Source organism: Herpailurus yagouaroundi, unplaced genomic scaffold (genome assembly GCF_014898765.1).
Source record: "Herpailurus yagouaroundi ecotype Mexico unplaced genomic scaffold, PumYag 100, whole genome shotgun sequence".
Taxonomy (NCBI): domain Eukaryota; kingdom Metazoa; phylum Chordata; class Mammalia; order Carnivora; family Felidae; genus Herpailurus; species Herpailurus yagouaroundi.
Genome location: NW_024412391.1, coordinates 59488697 through 59505562, shown reverse-complemented (window position 1 = coordinate 59505562; position 16866 = coordinate 59488697). Strand labels below are relative to the sequence as shown.

The 16866-nt window shown below is 39.1% G+C and overlaps 1 protein-coding gene across 2 annotated transcripts in view; it reads left to right on the top strand.

Moving 5' to 3' along the window:
• Positions 1 to 16866, top strand: part of UMAD1 (UBAP1-MVB12-associated (UMA) domain containing 1) — a 221144-nt gene that overhangs the window by 131484 nt on the left and 72794 nt on the right. For both annotated transcript variants that reach the window (XM_040472577.1, XM_040472576.1), the window contains one exon: positions 13349 to 13422. In XM_040472577.1, the coding sequence (XP_040328511.1) occupies positions 13349 to 13422 (74 nt within the window). The remainder of the gene's footprint in view (positions 1 to 13348; positions 13423 to 16866) is intronic.

The window sequence follows — 16866 nt, the reverse complement described above, 5'->3', positions numbered from 1 at the left end:
GAATCAGATTGAGACAGGTTGATTGGAATGAGGCAGCTACTCTGAGACGACTTTGCATAACAGAGCTGGTTGGTTAATATGTTTGTCTTTCTGTCCTAGTCTTTTAAGCCTTAAAAAAAAAAAAAGGAGCTGCTTGAGATTGGAACTTTTTTTAATGTGTTGCAATTAGGCACATGTCCAAATGAATCCTAGTTTCACTAAGCCTGCCCGTAGAAACTACTGAGTTTATTTGAAATCACTGAGTCATGAAGGTATAAATATATAGTGAGGGTTTACTAAACAAACCCTGATTTCAAGAATGTCAAATTTATGAAACTGAGCAATACTGTGGAATTAGGAAGTAATAAATTAGAAATATAAGTTTAAAGCACATAAACCATCTTCAATTTTCCTAACTTTAAGATGGCAAATAGTTATATTGTTTAACCAGTCATGAAATGAGCGAATCCTTCTTTACAAACTGAAAGAATTGTAGATTCTTTTGAACATTACAACTATTTTTAGAGACATTTTGTATCACAAATATATTAGTATATATTCTAATGTGGTACTATGTTTTTTTTAAAGAAGATATTGTAAAATTTATTAAATACACACCAGTGAACTTAGAAATACAGCACTGAATACCATAAGATAAATAAAAATATTTTATCAGAAGTCCTTTGGAATCCCAACTACCATTCCTATTTCATGCCATTATCTGAAACTCACTGTAACTACATAGAACCCAGTAAAAATCTCTTCTCTGATTTCAAAGTCACTATTGACTCTTCGTCCTTTTGGTTCTACCCTTAACAAACTGCTCAGAAGTGTTTCCAAGTATTTTACAGCTGGTCTACCTCTTGCTTCCTTGTTACAGAAATCTTGTCCAAACTTGACATCAGAGCTGTTTATTGATCTCTCCTTAAGCCTTTTGTTCAACCTCTTTCACCCAGTCCTAAGTGCTATGAATAAATTTATTTCCTTTGACCAATCATGGTGCATCCTCTTCAGCTTCCTTTACAACGTCCTTTTGACAATGCCACGTTTGCAGTAATGCATCAGTCAGAAAATAGCTATTTCCTAAGGGCCTACCATGTGCATTCTTGGTACCGGTCACCATACTAAATGCTGGGAGTATTGTGACAAATAAAATAAACACATCACTGCCTTGGTGGAACTGTCAGTCTAGTGGGAACAACAGCTAATTAAACAAGCGAGTGTGTACAGTTAAATGATTGCAAATGTGTGAGGTGCTTTGGAGAGGAACAAGAACATACAGGAGTGTGGAAAGGGGGCATGGGTTAGGGAGGTGGAAGCTGAGATGTGAAGACTGAATAAATATTAGCTGATTGAGGTGTGGGTTGAGAAACATTTCAGGCAAGGAATGGTCTTTGCCCTTTTCATCATCACTTTTCACCCTCTAATGAAGCAAATTCTCTTACTGTTATCCATGCCACTCATGGTCATGAATGCTTCTTCCTTCTTAATAGGCTTTTCCTTTTCACCTTTCTGGTTTTGTGCTATTAGCCTGTTTTGGAGCTCCTGAGGTCCTAGTCTCAGGCTTTTAAAGTCTCATTTGCCCATTGCCTCCTCCCCTGTTACTCTCTTTTTTCCTTCCATTAACTCCGTTAATCTCATAGGTGGGATTTCTGTGGGAAAGCACAAGCCAGCAGTGAGCACCTTAGAAGTGATTTGTTTAAAAAAAAAATTTTTTTTTAAATAATTTAAAGGGGCGCCTGGGTGGCTCAGTCGGTTAAGCGTCTGACTTCAGCTCAGGTCACGATCTCGCGGTCCGTGAGTTCGAGCCCCACATCGGGCTCTGGGCTGATGGCTCAGAGCCTGGAGCCTGCTTCCAATTCTGTGTCTCCCTCTCTCTCTGCCCCTCTCCTGTTCATGCTCTGTCTCTCTCTGTCTCAAAAATAAATAAACGTTAAAAAAAATTAAAAAAAAAAAAGAAGTGATTTGTTGACATTGAACCCCTTCCCCTGAACACCTGGATTTCATTGTCTACAACCTCCCCTCCTCATCCTAGTGACATCAGAGCTTAAGGTGATGGAAAAATGTCTGTTCCCTAAAGGAAGTTTCGGGCTTTTTGTTTTGTTTTGTTTTGTTTTTGCTTTAGAGCATTAAAGGGTATGCACGTTAACTGTGAGGTTGTATAATCTATAATTGTGTTCTATCTGTATATCTGGTACTTTATATTTTAGGTTTCTTGATTCAAGTTACTCAAAAGTTTCTATTTTTATAACCAGCAGTTGAGATGTTTAAGTACAGCATATTGGTATTCCCCATCACTAACACTGTGTTGTTTACTGTAAGGACACATAAGCTTGCAGGTACATGTCGACAGAAACAACTTCGTTGTACTAGTGCAGAGAGGCCAAAATGTGCTCTCCTGACACTGGTTCTTAGTTTTTACTGCAGTGCATTGGAATTGGACAGCTACTCAAACTTGCTTACAGCCAGGCCCTTTATTGAGCCATAACCAATTCTGTGGCAGAGAGACAGAAAACACAACTTCCTTCACTTGATTTTCCTTTTTTCTTTAAATGTGTGAATTTATTAAAATAAAAAGAATATGGAATAAAGATTAATATATATGAGAACACTTATTAAAATGAAACTAGAATAAATTATAAAATAGAGTATTAACCGGTAGTAGACATATCTTTAACTTCTATCACTTTATTGTTCTAAGAGGATAATCTATCTTATTTTTAAAATGTTTTATATTTAGGGGCACGTGGGTGGCTCAGTCAGTGAAGCATCTCGATTTCGGCTCGGGTCATAATATCATTGTTTGTGGGATCAAGCCCCGTGTCGGACTGTGCGCTGGGCTGGACTCTGTGCTGAGCTCAGCGTGGAGCCTGCTTGGGATTCTCTCTCTGCCCCTTTGCTGCTCGCAGGTGCGCGCGCGCTCGCGCTCTCTCTCTCTCTCTCTCTCTCTCAAAATAAACATTTTTTTAAGTGCCTTATATTTAATTGTGGTAAAATACACATAATTTTACCATCTTAACCATTTTTAAACATACAGTTCTGGGGCGCCTGGGTGGCTCAGTCGGTTAAGCTTCCAACTTCAGCTCAGGTCATGATCTCACCGTTCGTGAGTTCGAGCCCCGCGTAGGGCTCTGTGCTGACAGCTCAGAGCCTGGAGCCTGCTTCGGATTCTGTGTCTCCCTCTCTCTCTGCCCCTCCCCTGCTTATGCTCTGTCTCTCTCTGTCTCAAAAATAAATAACAACATTAAAAAAAATTTTTTTTAAACATACAGTTCAGTAAAGTACATTCAGAGTGTTGTTACTCTTTCTTTGCAAAACTCATACTCTCATGCCTATTAAAACATCTTTCCATTCCTCCCTCCTTCCCGCCCTAGCAACCACCATTCTACTTTCTGCCTCTATGAATTTGACTATTCTAGGCACCTCATATAAATGCAATCATACAGTATTTGTCTTTTTATGACTGATTTATTTCACTTAGCATAATGTCTTGAAGGTTCATTCATGTTGCAGCATGTGTCAGAATTTCCTTCCTTCTGAGGCTCGATAATGTTCCATTGTGTGCATGTATCATATTTTGTTTATCCATTCATCTGTTGATGGATGCTTGGGCTACATCCACCTTTTGGCTCCAGTGAATGCTGCTGTTCTCAACATGAGTGTACAGATACTTCTTCAAGACCCTGCTTTCAGTTCTTTTGAGAACTTACCTTATTGAGCCCCAACCTTAACACAGAGACACGTACTCTCTACGTATTTAAACAATGTGGGAAGGAAGGAGAGGAGGAGGGAGGGGACAGTCATTCCAAAAATTAGGCAGATGGTAATCTGTCAGCCATCTAAGGTTATCTAAGTCTGTTTCAGTGTTTCTCCAAGTGTTATTCATGAACTACCTGCTTTAGAATCTCCTGGAACGCTTGCTAAAACTTTTGACTCTTAAGTGTTTCACCAGAGTTCACAAGTCTGAATGTCTTGTGAGACTCAGGAATTTGCACCCCCGGTGATCCTTACACACACTGAAATGTGAGATGTACTGCCCCACTGGGAGGGAGATGTCTCAGAATTTACCTGTGTTAATGCACATCAAGGCTCTGCTCTCTGCCTGACTGTGGGGCACATTCATCCCCGGCTATCCCATGATGCACTTTCTTTTCCACTCTGTTTGTATATTTAAATAAATAAATGCACTTTCTTTTCCACTATATATATATGTATGTATATATATATATATATATATATGTGTATATATATATATATAGATATACACACACACTATATAAGTTTTGTAAATATAGCAAAAGGATGGCCAGGCCTGAGCTGGCAACCCTAAACTTTGATCTGGGCCCTTTTTCATTCAAGGCCCTTCTTCCTCAGGATGCTAAGTGGCGATTCACTGTGGCTGTCCGCCTGCTTCAGTAAGGGGCCAGTAAACAGGTTAGGACTTCCTCAGGCCTTGTGGTGTCTAGGTTTACCTGTGTTCTTAAAGGGACCACTTCTTTTTTTTTCTTATGTAAATATTTTAAAGATAACACAGTATATTGTGATCCTCAGGATAGTGATTTCACACATTTATGTTGTATAACCAAATGACAAGTGTGACATCTTCAATAAAACCAACCAGGTTCTTCTGCATTTGGAAATCAAACTCTTGGTCTTTATCCAGTTACCACATCATGCCACCTCATCCTATCTGCCATGTGTAGCTTTGCTTCTAATTGTGATCTGTGATTTGCAAGTAATTCTTTTAATACCAGCTTTTCTTCAAATAATGTTGATGTATTTTCAGAAATATTGTCTTCAGACTTTTGTGTGATATAAGACCATGTTTGACTTCCATTAAAAGTAATGATACTGATGGATATATACATATACACACACATATATGTATATATACATATATATATGTGTGTGTGTGCATATATATGTATATGTGTGTGTGCATATGTATGTATGTGTGTGTGTGTATATATATAATGAAAGGCACGGTCACTGTAGTGGGGGCAAAGTCGTATTAATGAAATTTGGTTTTGTTACAGCTGGCCACCTTTTTCACAGGGTGCTCCATAAAACTTTCTATTCCTTAACAACTGGGGACTCCCATAATTTTTAGTTTTTGGCTTGTTTCTACAGCCAGTTTTTGTGATTTGCATTTGCTGGAGTTGTAATCCCTTCCAGAATGTAAATGCTGTGAGCCTGGGGACAGGACTGCACTAGTTCACATGGTGGCCAGCGTGATATATGTACACAGCACGTGTTTAACAAATATTTCTTGATTGAATGAAACTTGAAGCTGATTAGATTTCATATACCGCTCTTATTGTTTCTGCTAGAAAGTTTCTTTGCAGTTTTCCATTAGACTAAAACCCTTCTATCAGTCTGAGAACTCCATTTCAAGAGATTGAAAAGCTTACCAATCTAATATCTCTGATTGGGCCAATTGATGCTACGTTTGAAACATACATTGGATCTCATGGGATCACTTATTTTTCTATGTTGAAAACGGACTGTAGAGAACCCCTGACACCCACCAGTAATTTCACAAATTTATTCTGTTGGTTGGTAAGGAGACTGAACACTCTGACTGTGAGTGACATGATGTCAATACGTCTCCTACCTAGGGTGCATTATTAGTGATAGATCAATGCCATCATTTTACCTACAACAGGCATCGCATTTGAGTCTGTGTCTCAGGATACCAGATAACCTAGTAGAGTGAGCCTACCCTTTTCTATTTACAAATTTTGGCCTCAGGCCATACACACTGAAAATCTTTTTTGTGTCAGTCCTGTTTGTTTTCACAGAGCCTATAGAACCTGTTGTCAGTGGAAGGCTCAGAGCAGCCCTTTGTAGAACTTTCTTTCAACAACATTTTGCCATCCAGAGTCAGGAATGGTCAGCTGAACTTACTCTTGTAGTATGTAAGTATATTCACATTGAGGAAAGAGAGTAATAAAAATCCTTTGAAGGCAGATTTGTACAGAATAATGCAATACTGTACAAAATTAATTGGGGGTGGGGTGGGGCTTTTGCATCTCTAGTCTTCCAGTCCAAAAGTAAGAATACGTGGGTTTAACTGTTGAACATAGTGTTACAGCTTAATTGATGTTTCTGGGGGCGCCTGGGTGGCACAGTCGGTTAAGCGGCCGACTTCAGCCAGGTCACAATCTCGCGGTCCGTGAGTTCGAGCCCCGCGTCGGGCTCTGGGCTGGTGGCTCGGAGCCTGGAGCCTGTTTCCGATTCTGTGTCTCCCTCTCTCGCTGCCCCTCCCCCGTTCATGCTCTGTCTCTCTCTGTCCCAAAAATAAATAAATGTTGAAAAAAAAATTTAATTGATGTTTCTGGTTGCTTTGAGATCTTCCAGAAAAATTATTACCCATAGCTACAACATAACAAGACACAGACCTAAAGATATCTGTGAAATCCCAGGAAAAGTTAATTAAGAGCAAGCCAGTAGGACTGATCAGTGGGTCTGACCTCAGATTTGCTGATTTTTTTACTTCCCTGAGTAAATGTATTTCAGTACTCAGTGTGACCCTAAGTTCTTAAAGTAGTAAGCAAGATTTTAGCTGTGTGATTTTAATGGCAGCCAGAAGATTAAAATCTAACATGATGCCTAAAAGTAGTATACAAATATATATTAAGATCCACACTAATGTTGTGAAAAGTAGATTGTTCTGTTGAACGCTTAATTTTTTTTTCATATTTTAACAAGCATTCGGGGGTGCCTGGGTGGCTGAGTCAGTTAAGCATCTGACTTCAGCCCCGTCATGATCTCACAGTTGGTGGGTTCGAGCCCTGCTTAGGGTCCTGTGCTGACAGCTCTGAGCCTGAAGCCTGCTTTGGATTCTGTGTCTCCCTGTCCCTCCCTTGCTCATGCTCTGTCTCTCTCTCCAAAATAAATAAACATTTTTTAAAAATTTAAGTATTTTAACAAGCATTTAGAATTCATTCTTTTTATCAGCCATTACTGTGTGTGTAGAACTGTCTTTCTTATCTGTTCCCCTCACCACACCCTCCACAGTCAAATAAACAGATGTTTATTGACTTCTGTTATCAGAATGATGCCACTGTATCAGTTGTATCCTGTCCTTAGTGAATTTGGGGCATAATAATTTTGGTAAGATGTTCTTGGTGTTCTCTTAATTTGCTCTTCTTTAATTCCTAGTCAGCTTGAACCCTTTGCCATTTTGGTTTGCTAACTTCGCGTTCTTCCCTCTGTGGCTTAGCCGATTGCTCTTCTTGATTCTTATTACCCCCCCCCCCCCTTGGGGTTAGAATAGTTGTCATCAGAATCCTGACCTAACAGCAGTGGGCTCCTGGGCAGGGCATGTCTTGAGCAATTAGTACTTGTGCTTTCTTCCATTCTTCATTATAGTGGAAAACAAGGAGCAAAAGGATAGTATTGGAAAACATGGAAGGGAAAACTAATCCAAACTGGAGGAGACTCCAGTGTGAAGTGTATTAGGAGAGTTGGAGAACTCAAGTTTTGATAAGTAATGGGAGGCAGTGTGAGATTATGTAATGATCTGGCATTGTCAGCGGACTTGGATTCCAACACTGGGCCTGCCATTCTTACGTGGATATAATAAAGCCTACCTCACAACACTGCCAAGAGCACTAAATGAGATTACACATGAGGCTTCTCCTCTCTCCTCTGGGGCGGGTAACGACAACAGCTATGTGACAAGGGCAGAAGCACAGAGGATTATGCTTGAGACGAAACCTTTATCTTCCCCAACTCTACTCCCCGCCCCGGCTTCTTTGCAGTTAGCATTTAACATGTTCTCTCGTTTTCATCTTTGTAGCAGCCTTAATATGTATCATTCCCATTTTTCTGATGAGGAAATTGAGGCTCTGAGAAGTTAAGTACCTTGCACCAGGTCATGGATTTGGTAAAGGATTAGGGTCGAGTTCTGTCAGATTCCAAAGCCATTCCCTTGACACACCGGGCTGCCTCGTATAATGAGGGTGTGACTGAAGAATGAAAAGGAGCTAATGGAGTGGCCATTCCACTGTTCTTTCCACTACTTCACTTGGTGAATGACTAATAAGCAAACACTCCCAGAGGGTATTTGCATTTTAAAAGAGGAGCTCATTAACCCTAATGAATCTCTAATTGGCGGAATATGTGGGGGAGATATTTCTGATCACTGGGGCTTTCTCCTGTGTCTTCAAGGTGCCTGGCTCTCCTGTTCTCCTCTATGGATTATCAACTCTTCTGGAATCAGAAGTATGTAGTAGAATGCAGACACATCCTGCTTGTCCGCCCCAAATGCCATTGGATAAACTGACAAGGGGGTTGTGAAAAGATAGCGAAAAGAAAATAAGTGTAGGTTAGCACTGTGGAAAATGACTCTTTGAAAGCTGAATAACAAGTTTGGCAATTTTGAGTCTACTGAAGAGTCAGTCAGGTAAGAATGATATATTCCCTAACCAATTTTAACTTTAGAAATGTTCTATCAGCATTTCCCATGGTGTGTTCATAGACCCCTGTGAAATGTTTAATAGGTATCAGTGAATACAATGCTCCATAGTCAAATACATTGTGAAAAAAAAAGTTGTAAAGTTCTTTACTGAAGAATTTCTCACAGGCTTTAATATGTTAAAGTGCATTGGAAATCAACTGGAAGGGAACGCATTCTGCAGATTTTTCTCATACTTTTGACCATAGAAATATTTCTTCCATGTGAACCCCCCGAAACTAGTGTTTTGTAGACTGCATTCTCAGATAAGCAGTTCTAGATAATTCTTTTCTGGTTAAAAGAAAGAAAATAGTTTTCTGTATTCACAGCTTTTCATATTTAGGTAGGCTCCAGCCCTGTCCTCATCAGCCCACTCCCAGTCCTGTTAGACCCTAGGGTCTTCCAGCAGGTACACCTCTCTTCTTCAGATAAGATCTAACCAATTGAGGGGGGCAAACCCCAACAAGTAGAGACAAAATTCTCACTTTTATTGCCTACTGAGCCGATGTTAAAGATCTGTCAAGGACCAGATAGGTTTCTGAACCCCAAAATTAGCTTGAGCCCATCCAGTTGCAGGAAATGCTGGGCTGGAGCAGGTTTCCCCAGGTGGGAGGAGGTCCCTGTGGAGGGCCAGAGCAGACAGAACCACATGCTGCCTGGAGTCCTCTCATTCTCAACAGAAGGGGAAGAGGAATGGGCAGAATCACATGCACAAGGTCCCCAAATTACCAAGCGATGGATGGGATGGTGGAGGGAGGCCTGGGGTTAATGTTACTAGATTTTCTTCCACATTCAAGGAGGCCTAAGAGTAAGGATACTCTGCCACCCCCTCTCCTGCCAAAACAAGTGTCCTCTGGGTAACCCAAATAGGCATTGGGGTTCCCCTTCCGTCACTGGGGATTTCTCTCCTTTTATCCTGCTCTTTATACCTAGTGCTCACTCTTGACCACCATTTCTCCTCTCCTTTGACCCAATTCACCCAGTAGAATAGGATCATGATGATACCCTAATGACCATCCCCTGTCTCCTCCTAGAACTAAAACCTAATTCAGCCTTTTATCCTAGAAAAGGTAGAATACATATAGTCTCTAAAATAGGGATCTGGAGGGACACCTGGCTGACTCAGTTGGTAGAGCCTGCAACTCTTGAGCTCAGGGTCATGAGTTTGGGCCCCATGTTGGGCATTGAGATTATTTAATAAAAAAATAAATAAAAATAATAAACCCCCAGAGATTAGGAAACTACAGCTTGAAACTTGTTTTTGTAAATAAAATTTTATTGGAACATAGCCACATTTGTTACTTTATATATTGTCTCTGACAGTTCTCAGCCACAAGGGTAGAGTTGAGAATTTTGTGACAGAAACAGTAGGGCCCACAAAGTCTAAAATGTTTGCTATCTAGGACTTTAAGTGGAAAAACTTGCCAATATCTAATCTAAAATATGAATGATTTTCACTTCAGCCCTTTGAGTTCCAAAAGGGCTTCCTTAGTGTGTGTATATTTAGGCTTTATTATTTATTCTAAATAACAACTACATTTTAAACCAAGAAAATTGCATGGTTGTAGTATAAGAGGGATTTTGCCTTTTGTGAAAGTGTTTCCAGCCTTAGAAACTTCTGGAAAAACATCAGGGGGACTGTGTTTGCTTTGAAGGATGGGAAGGAAGGAGAGAGGCATCATCAATGGAAAGGGAAGAGAACAGATAATCTATGGGGCTTATGGAAGAAGAAAAGAGTAGAGAGAAGTGTTTAGGGGCCCAGCGGGTTGGACCAGCACAAGATCCTGTGTTCAAAGCTCCCTTTCACATCCTTGGGCTCTTCTCTTCACTGTTCTCTAACTCAGATTTGATTCCTCCCACCTTGGCCCACATTCATTAGAACCTTCCACCAGACCACAGAAACCCTAGAGGTGTCAGAAGGATTCTAGGTCCCACTGTGACTGCCTTCTACTTGGGAGACTTTGGGCAAGTCACTGAGTGCCTCTGCCCCTTAGGGTTCATTCTCCCTAAACTGGGGAGACAGAGGGTGGATGGGGAGGATGTCTTACCTCACCATAGTGAGAACCAAATGTGGTGCTGTAAAAAAACAAAACAAAACAAAACAAAACTTGGAAATGTAAAGTTCTGTGAACATGTTGGTTGTTTGTTCTTTTTAAATAGCTGACTCGCAAATGAAAACTTGTAATCTATCCAGTGTATAAATTAGAGTTAACTGACAATTTGAAAACTAAAGTACCTTATATCCCATTTGTCACATGCATCTTTATTTATTGTTGAAGTATCTAACTTTCATGTAGGTTATAAAAAATTAGAGAAAATAACTGAATTTTTCTCATGATAAAATAATTCTTCAATGAGAAGAAAAAAACCTTCAAAAATCATATTTCATCGTGACCTGTTCTTTTCCATTTGTTTGTGTAGTTTTCATTCTGTGCCTTTGTTTATAGAGAATAATCTTGCAGATGGCATTTTTCCTTGTAATCAGTTATTGTCCTATCTGAGTCATCGCCAGACATGGCATTTCAGTAAATAGTGATTCTACAATCGCTTCCAGGCAGATGTGTTGTGTGATGTCAGGAACACTGACTGATAACCTTTCTGGTTATTCAAGCAGTAGGGAGAAATGGAGAAAGCTTTGTGCAGATACCCAGCTTGAAGTCAGAAAATGGCAAAGGAAGTACAGACTTTGTGTCAAATGATTTTAGCCAAAAAGTGTTTGTGTGGCTATGGGATAGAGCAGTAATCATTTTAAAAGGGAAAAACTCTTGCGTAAATGACCTTTAATATTGGATGATGCATATAATAAGCATCAGGCATGTGAGTTATTAAACATACTTTGACCTCAATGTGCAGACCTTTGCATTACCTTTGCTGCTTCACGCCGCTAGCCAAGGAAATGAAACTCCCCATGCATTGGTTTTGCCACCTGTAAACTGGAGGTTGATTATCTTGTCCCTAACTTTCAGAGAGAAGATAGATTTCTGAAAAAAAAGCTCTTCGAGATAAATGGTCAGTTTAAACAATCACTTGAAAAATCAATCAAAATGGTTTGACATGCTAGGTCACAAAAGTAGGTTGAGGTAATTGGTCACTTAATAGCTATTATCTTTATTATCCAATAGATACAACCCAAAAGTTCCTAATGCTTTGGTTTCAGTAGTATTTTTTATTTATAAATCGTTGTTTTTAAAATCTAATAAGTTATACCACAATTATAGATCCCTAGAAGCAATACACTGTAGTGGTATTTAATACAGTTGTCTTTGAGGTGAGCATCTGACTCCCGATTTTGGCTCCAGTCATGATCTCACAGTTGAGGAGATCAAGCCCCACATCAGGCTCTGTGCTGACAGGGTGGAGCCTGCTTGGGATTCTCTCTCTCCCTCTATGTCTGCCTCCCTAGCTCTGCTCACGTGCTTGGGATCTGTCTCTCAAAATACATAAACTTTTAAAAAAATGTTTAAAAAAATACAGTTGCCTTTTAAGTTTCACAAATATGTGTAGAAGGACCTTAACTGTATGCTCAAATACAGCTTTTATCACATGCCACCTAATATTTTACCTCTGTTTTATGGACTAGAAACTATAAGGAGAAGTTCACTAATTTATTCAGCTAGTATTTATTGAATACCTATTATGTGCTAGGTCTTGCCCAATGATAATGTTGCACATAGCTGAGAATGGAGCTTATAAACTGGAATATGCATCGATATGCTTGCGTTTTAAACATTTGGTGGGGAGGACAGTTACTTTATCTTAAGTAAATAAAATACCAATTTAATGCTTCACGATGTTAGAATTTGACAGGCTAATTCTTTAAAATTTCAGTGAGGCTCTTCCCTGATTATCGCCATTGGTATGCTAAACTTTTGTGTTTCATAAAAAAACAAAAAAAAAAAACAAAAAAAAACACACAAAACTTAAGCTCAGCCAGGACTTGCATACTTTGTTATCTCCAATCAAGACTTGTGACCTTCCTTATTAACAAATTCTTAACCTTTAATGTTGGCCACATCATCATCTATGAATCTTACAATCTTCCTTGTTGTGGGCATTCCTGAGCTGGCTTAATTTTACAGGAAGAGCAGTTTACAAGTTACTAAACCAACCTCTCACTTTGCATTAAATAAGTGGGCTAATTGTTTCTTTCCCTACCATGTTTTAATCACAGATCATTAGATATAGTTAATATATTAAAATAAGTCATTAGTAAATTATGCTTATACTTAACCTATGTTTGTGTCTGTCCTATGTCCTTGGAGCCAGCCTATTACCAACTTCATTTTGTAATATAAGCCACCCAGGCATCAGCCTTAGGAATCAAAGTATTAACTGAAGGCTAATTTATGAATTTGTTCATTGTTCTTTCCTTCTGTGAAGATTGTGTGACATTTGGTTAATTATTACATGCAAATATCCATATCTACTTGGAGGCAAATCTACAGACACAAGTAAACACTTATACATAGTTAACCTTATTAAAAAAAATAATATGGAGGACAGTTCCTATTATAGAGACTTTTAATTTGAAAGTAACTTGCCTTATTTTCCTTAAGTCATAAACTCTCCTCACTTATTTGAAATATGACTTGATTTACAAAATACGAATTCACTTGATTTTTCCAGAGTAAACCTATATCAAAGCAGGATACATCTCTGGATCTCTGGTTTACATTGTTTATATACACATATACACATATATATATACACGGATGGATGATTTCTGAAACCTCTATAAAATTACTGTGCTTAAAAATTAAGTTACTTTGAAACAAAGGAAACAGTGGTTGCTTCCATAGTGTGAAACATATGGCAACAAAAGATATTTTAAATAAATTGAAGACACTTGGCCTCAATGGTATGGTAAAGGTGTTTTGTTTTTTTTCTTTTTTTCTTTTCACTTCATAGGAGATACGGCACATGAGCAAAGAATGGCAGCAAGAGGTAAAACTTCAGAAGAAGAAGGCAACCAACCTTTGGAGGTAAGTGAAACTCAATAAGCCCTTTTGGGGCAAAACTCAACAAGTCACTATGATTATATATTCCTCTGAGGATAAATAGTAACTTCTACTCTTGCTACATAGGTGCCAAGTACAAAGAAGACAGGTGATTTCACCAGTGCTAAGCTTTTCCTAGTGCTGGATATGGAATCTTTCAGTTGAAAAAAGAGGAAGAGAGCACTTAAGTTAGAACATTTGAACTATTTTTGAGTGATTATTTTCTAATACATTCGAATGAATAGGTAATACCTGAACCTATACAGGTTTGCAAATAACCTATTTAGAACTGTATTACATTACCATTTCCAGCATCAAAGTATATTCCTTGACAGTGTTCAGTAAAAAGACTAGGGTATTGGTTCTTTTCCACATGAGAAAATTATTTTTTCCTTGTGGGTACTTCAAAATGTAATTCAGATCCTTTTCATATACTGTGTAGAAACATCCTAACATTCTTTAATCACTAACATAATCATTTTTAAGATTTAGGGGGAATGTTAATTATTCGGGTAGAAGATATACCCATGAATTTTGGAACTTTCTACATGGTGACATACCCCTACTTAATTCTTCCTGTGATACAGGAGGGTGTTGCTGCATACAGCTGGAGGGAGGTTGGGGACCTGGCCTGTTTGGTTCATCACCGTAGTCCCAAAGCCTAGCACAGGATAGGTAGTCAAAAAGATTTGTTAAATGAATGCATGAATAAAATCTTGATCAGTCAACATGAATCTTACCCAGTCTCGTGGTTTTAACTTACGTGAAGAGACTGATGACTCCCCAAGTAAATCTCCATGAGACCTCTCCCATGAGCTCCAGACTATATCCAACTGCCTATGTACCATTTCACTTACAAGTTTCTAGACAGTTCAGGCTTTACGTGACCAAAGAAGAAATACTGATTCCTGATGTGGGTTCAGGCCCTGCATCAAGCTCTGTGGTGACAGCTCAGAACCTGGAGCCTGCTTTGGATTCCGTGTCTCCCTCTCTCTGTGCCCCTCCCCAGCTCCTGCTCTCTGTCTCTCAAAAAATAAATAAACGTTAAAAAACATTACAATCAAAGCCCCTAATGTACCCCTGCCTCTCTCTTCCTCACGCTCCACATGCAGCCCATCAATAAGCCTGGTCATCTCTCCCTCTACCTGTGGAATCTGACTCCTTCTCAGCACCGACACCGTTAGAACTCGGGTGTGAGCCACCACTCTCACCAGGACTCTCCTTAAGTCCATTCTCCACACAGCAGATGGAAGTATGAATGAGATCACATCACTCTTTGGCTTAAAACCTGCTGTCTGCCCACTGTAACTAGAACACATGCTGTATATGATGGCGGGCTACCAGGAGCAACACGTGCTCTCTCATCCCCATTCTCTCCACACCCCCAAACACCAACCCCACCTACCAGCTGCTGTTCTGTCTCCTGGTCATGTTAAGCTCCTTCCCACCTCAGCCTCTGCAATTTGCTATCCCTTTGTTAAGGTCATTCAGGTCTTAGTTCCAGTGTCATTTTTCAGGACTACCTCAGCTAAAGTATCTTTTTCCCTCCATCACTGTCACATAGCCCCATCTTATTTCCTGCACAAACTTCATTAATTCTCAGATTATTCATTTATTTACTGTCTGCCTCCTCTGACTAGAATGAAAACAGACTCTGTGGGCCTAGAATAGTGTCTGGTACATGGAAGGTGCTCAGTAAATACCTGTTAATTGTAATCTAGATTTCCTGTAATGTCATCATCTGCCTGCCAAGTTAAAGGCCTAAAAATGTCATCTTGACTCACTGTCGCCAACATTCTTATCAAGTCTATCAATTCTTACTGATTCTACCTCACAAATACCCTTCCAAGTCTGGTTCCTCACTCTTCAGCCAGGCCTTTGTCTGTTCACTAGACTGTTATTAGATGAGCGGTGTCTTTTCCAAATCCCTTTCTGAAAAAAACAGCAGGTTTTATTACTTCAGGCCCCCCAAATGCCTTGAAACCTGCTAAATAAAGCTTAAGAACAAAACGCTGTTCATACGGCACCTCCTTTGTGAACTCTCCCTACATTCCCAGCCAGAGATGGCCTCAATGTCCTTGTACTGCTTGTGCTGTCTTTTATGACTTCACTATCATGCCAGTTCCTGGACGATGGAGCCTATACTTTTAGTTAACCAGCTTTAAAGCTTCAGCCACTAACCTAGTGTCAAACACATGTGGTGTGACAGAGAAGCCCTGTCATTGATTCTGGGGTGGATAAATGAACAAATCAGTTAACAAAGGGAAAAAAGACAGCAAATGCTGTCTTGTGAGTCTCTTCATTAAATCCTGTTTTTCTCCTTACACTATAAACACATGGACTATATATTTTTTCATCACTGTAAAGTTTTCTTATTTCTTATAAGTTACCCATAAAAATCTATGAATTTACACTATTGACACTCTTACTACATTAGCAAGGAAAAGTATGATTTCAGTTAAAAAAAAAAAAAAAAAAGGCCCCTGGGTGGCTCAGTCAGTTGAGTGTCCAACTTTGGTGCGAGTCATGATCTCACAGTTTGAGTTCAAGCCCTACGTCAGACTCTGTGCTGACAGCTCAGAGCCTGGAGCCTGCTTCAGATTCTGTGTCTCCCTTTCTCTCTGCCCCTCCCTACTCATGCTGTCTCTCTCTCAAAAATAAATAAGAATTAAAAAAAAAGATATACGTCTGATTAAGAAATTGTTACTATTGTACCTTCACAGGAAGGATTCTCATTTTAGTTTTTAGTTTTTAATGGCTATATAAGAAATGTTGAAATATTATTTATAATGAGAATGTTTGGTAAATTGGTATGGGTTCCATAATGTCTAAAAATAAGACTTATAGTTGCCAAAATAGAACTCCCTTTCCTAAGGACCTTTTGGAGAGGGTGGCTTTTAGTATATCAAAATAGGTTTTCTGGTGAGTTCAGATAAACATCGAGATTGCATGCTATTCTCAAGGAATTGTTGGGCCTGGGGTGGAGAGACTATAAAGATAAATACAACTATGACTCTCAGCTATAGAAGCAGAAATTCTCAATCTATTCATGGAAAATTAGAAAACCCCAACAATTACTATAAAATGGATTAAATAAATTTCATAAATTCCGTAACTACAAAGGTAAGTGAGATTTCAGTGAAGGAAGAAATATTAGGGAGGCCTAATGCTCTAGATGAGCATTGAACCATGAACTAATTTTTCTTACTATTTCTACAGTTAATTCCTATATGATAAATTCCTGTGATATTCCTTGATAAAATCCTTAAGAACATTTTAGTAAAAACTTGAAAAAAAAAAGTTTCAGAAATCTAGAAGCAAATCATAGTATGAAACGATTTTTTTTTTAATTTTTTTTTTCAACGTTTATTTATTTTTGGGACAGAGAGAGACAGAGCATGAATGGGGGAGGGGCAGAGAGAGAGAGAG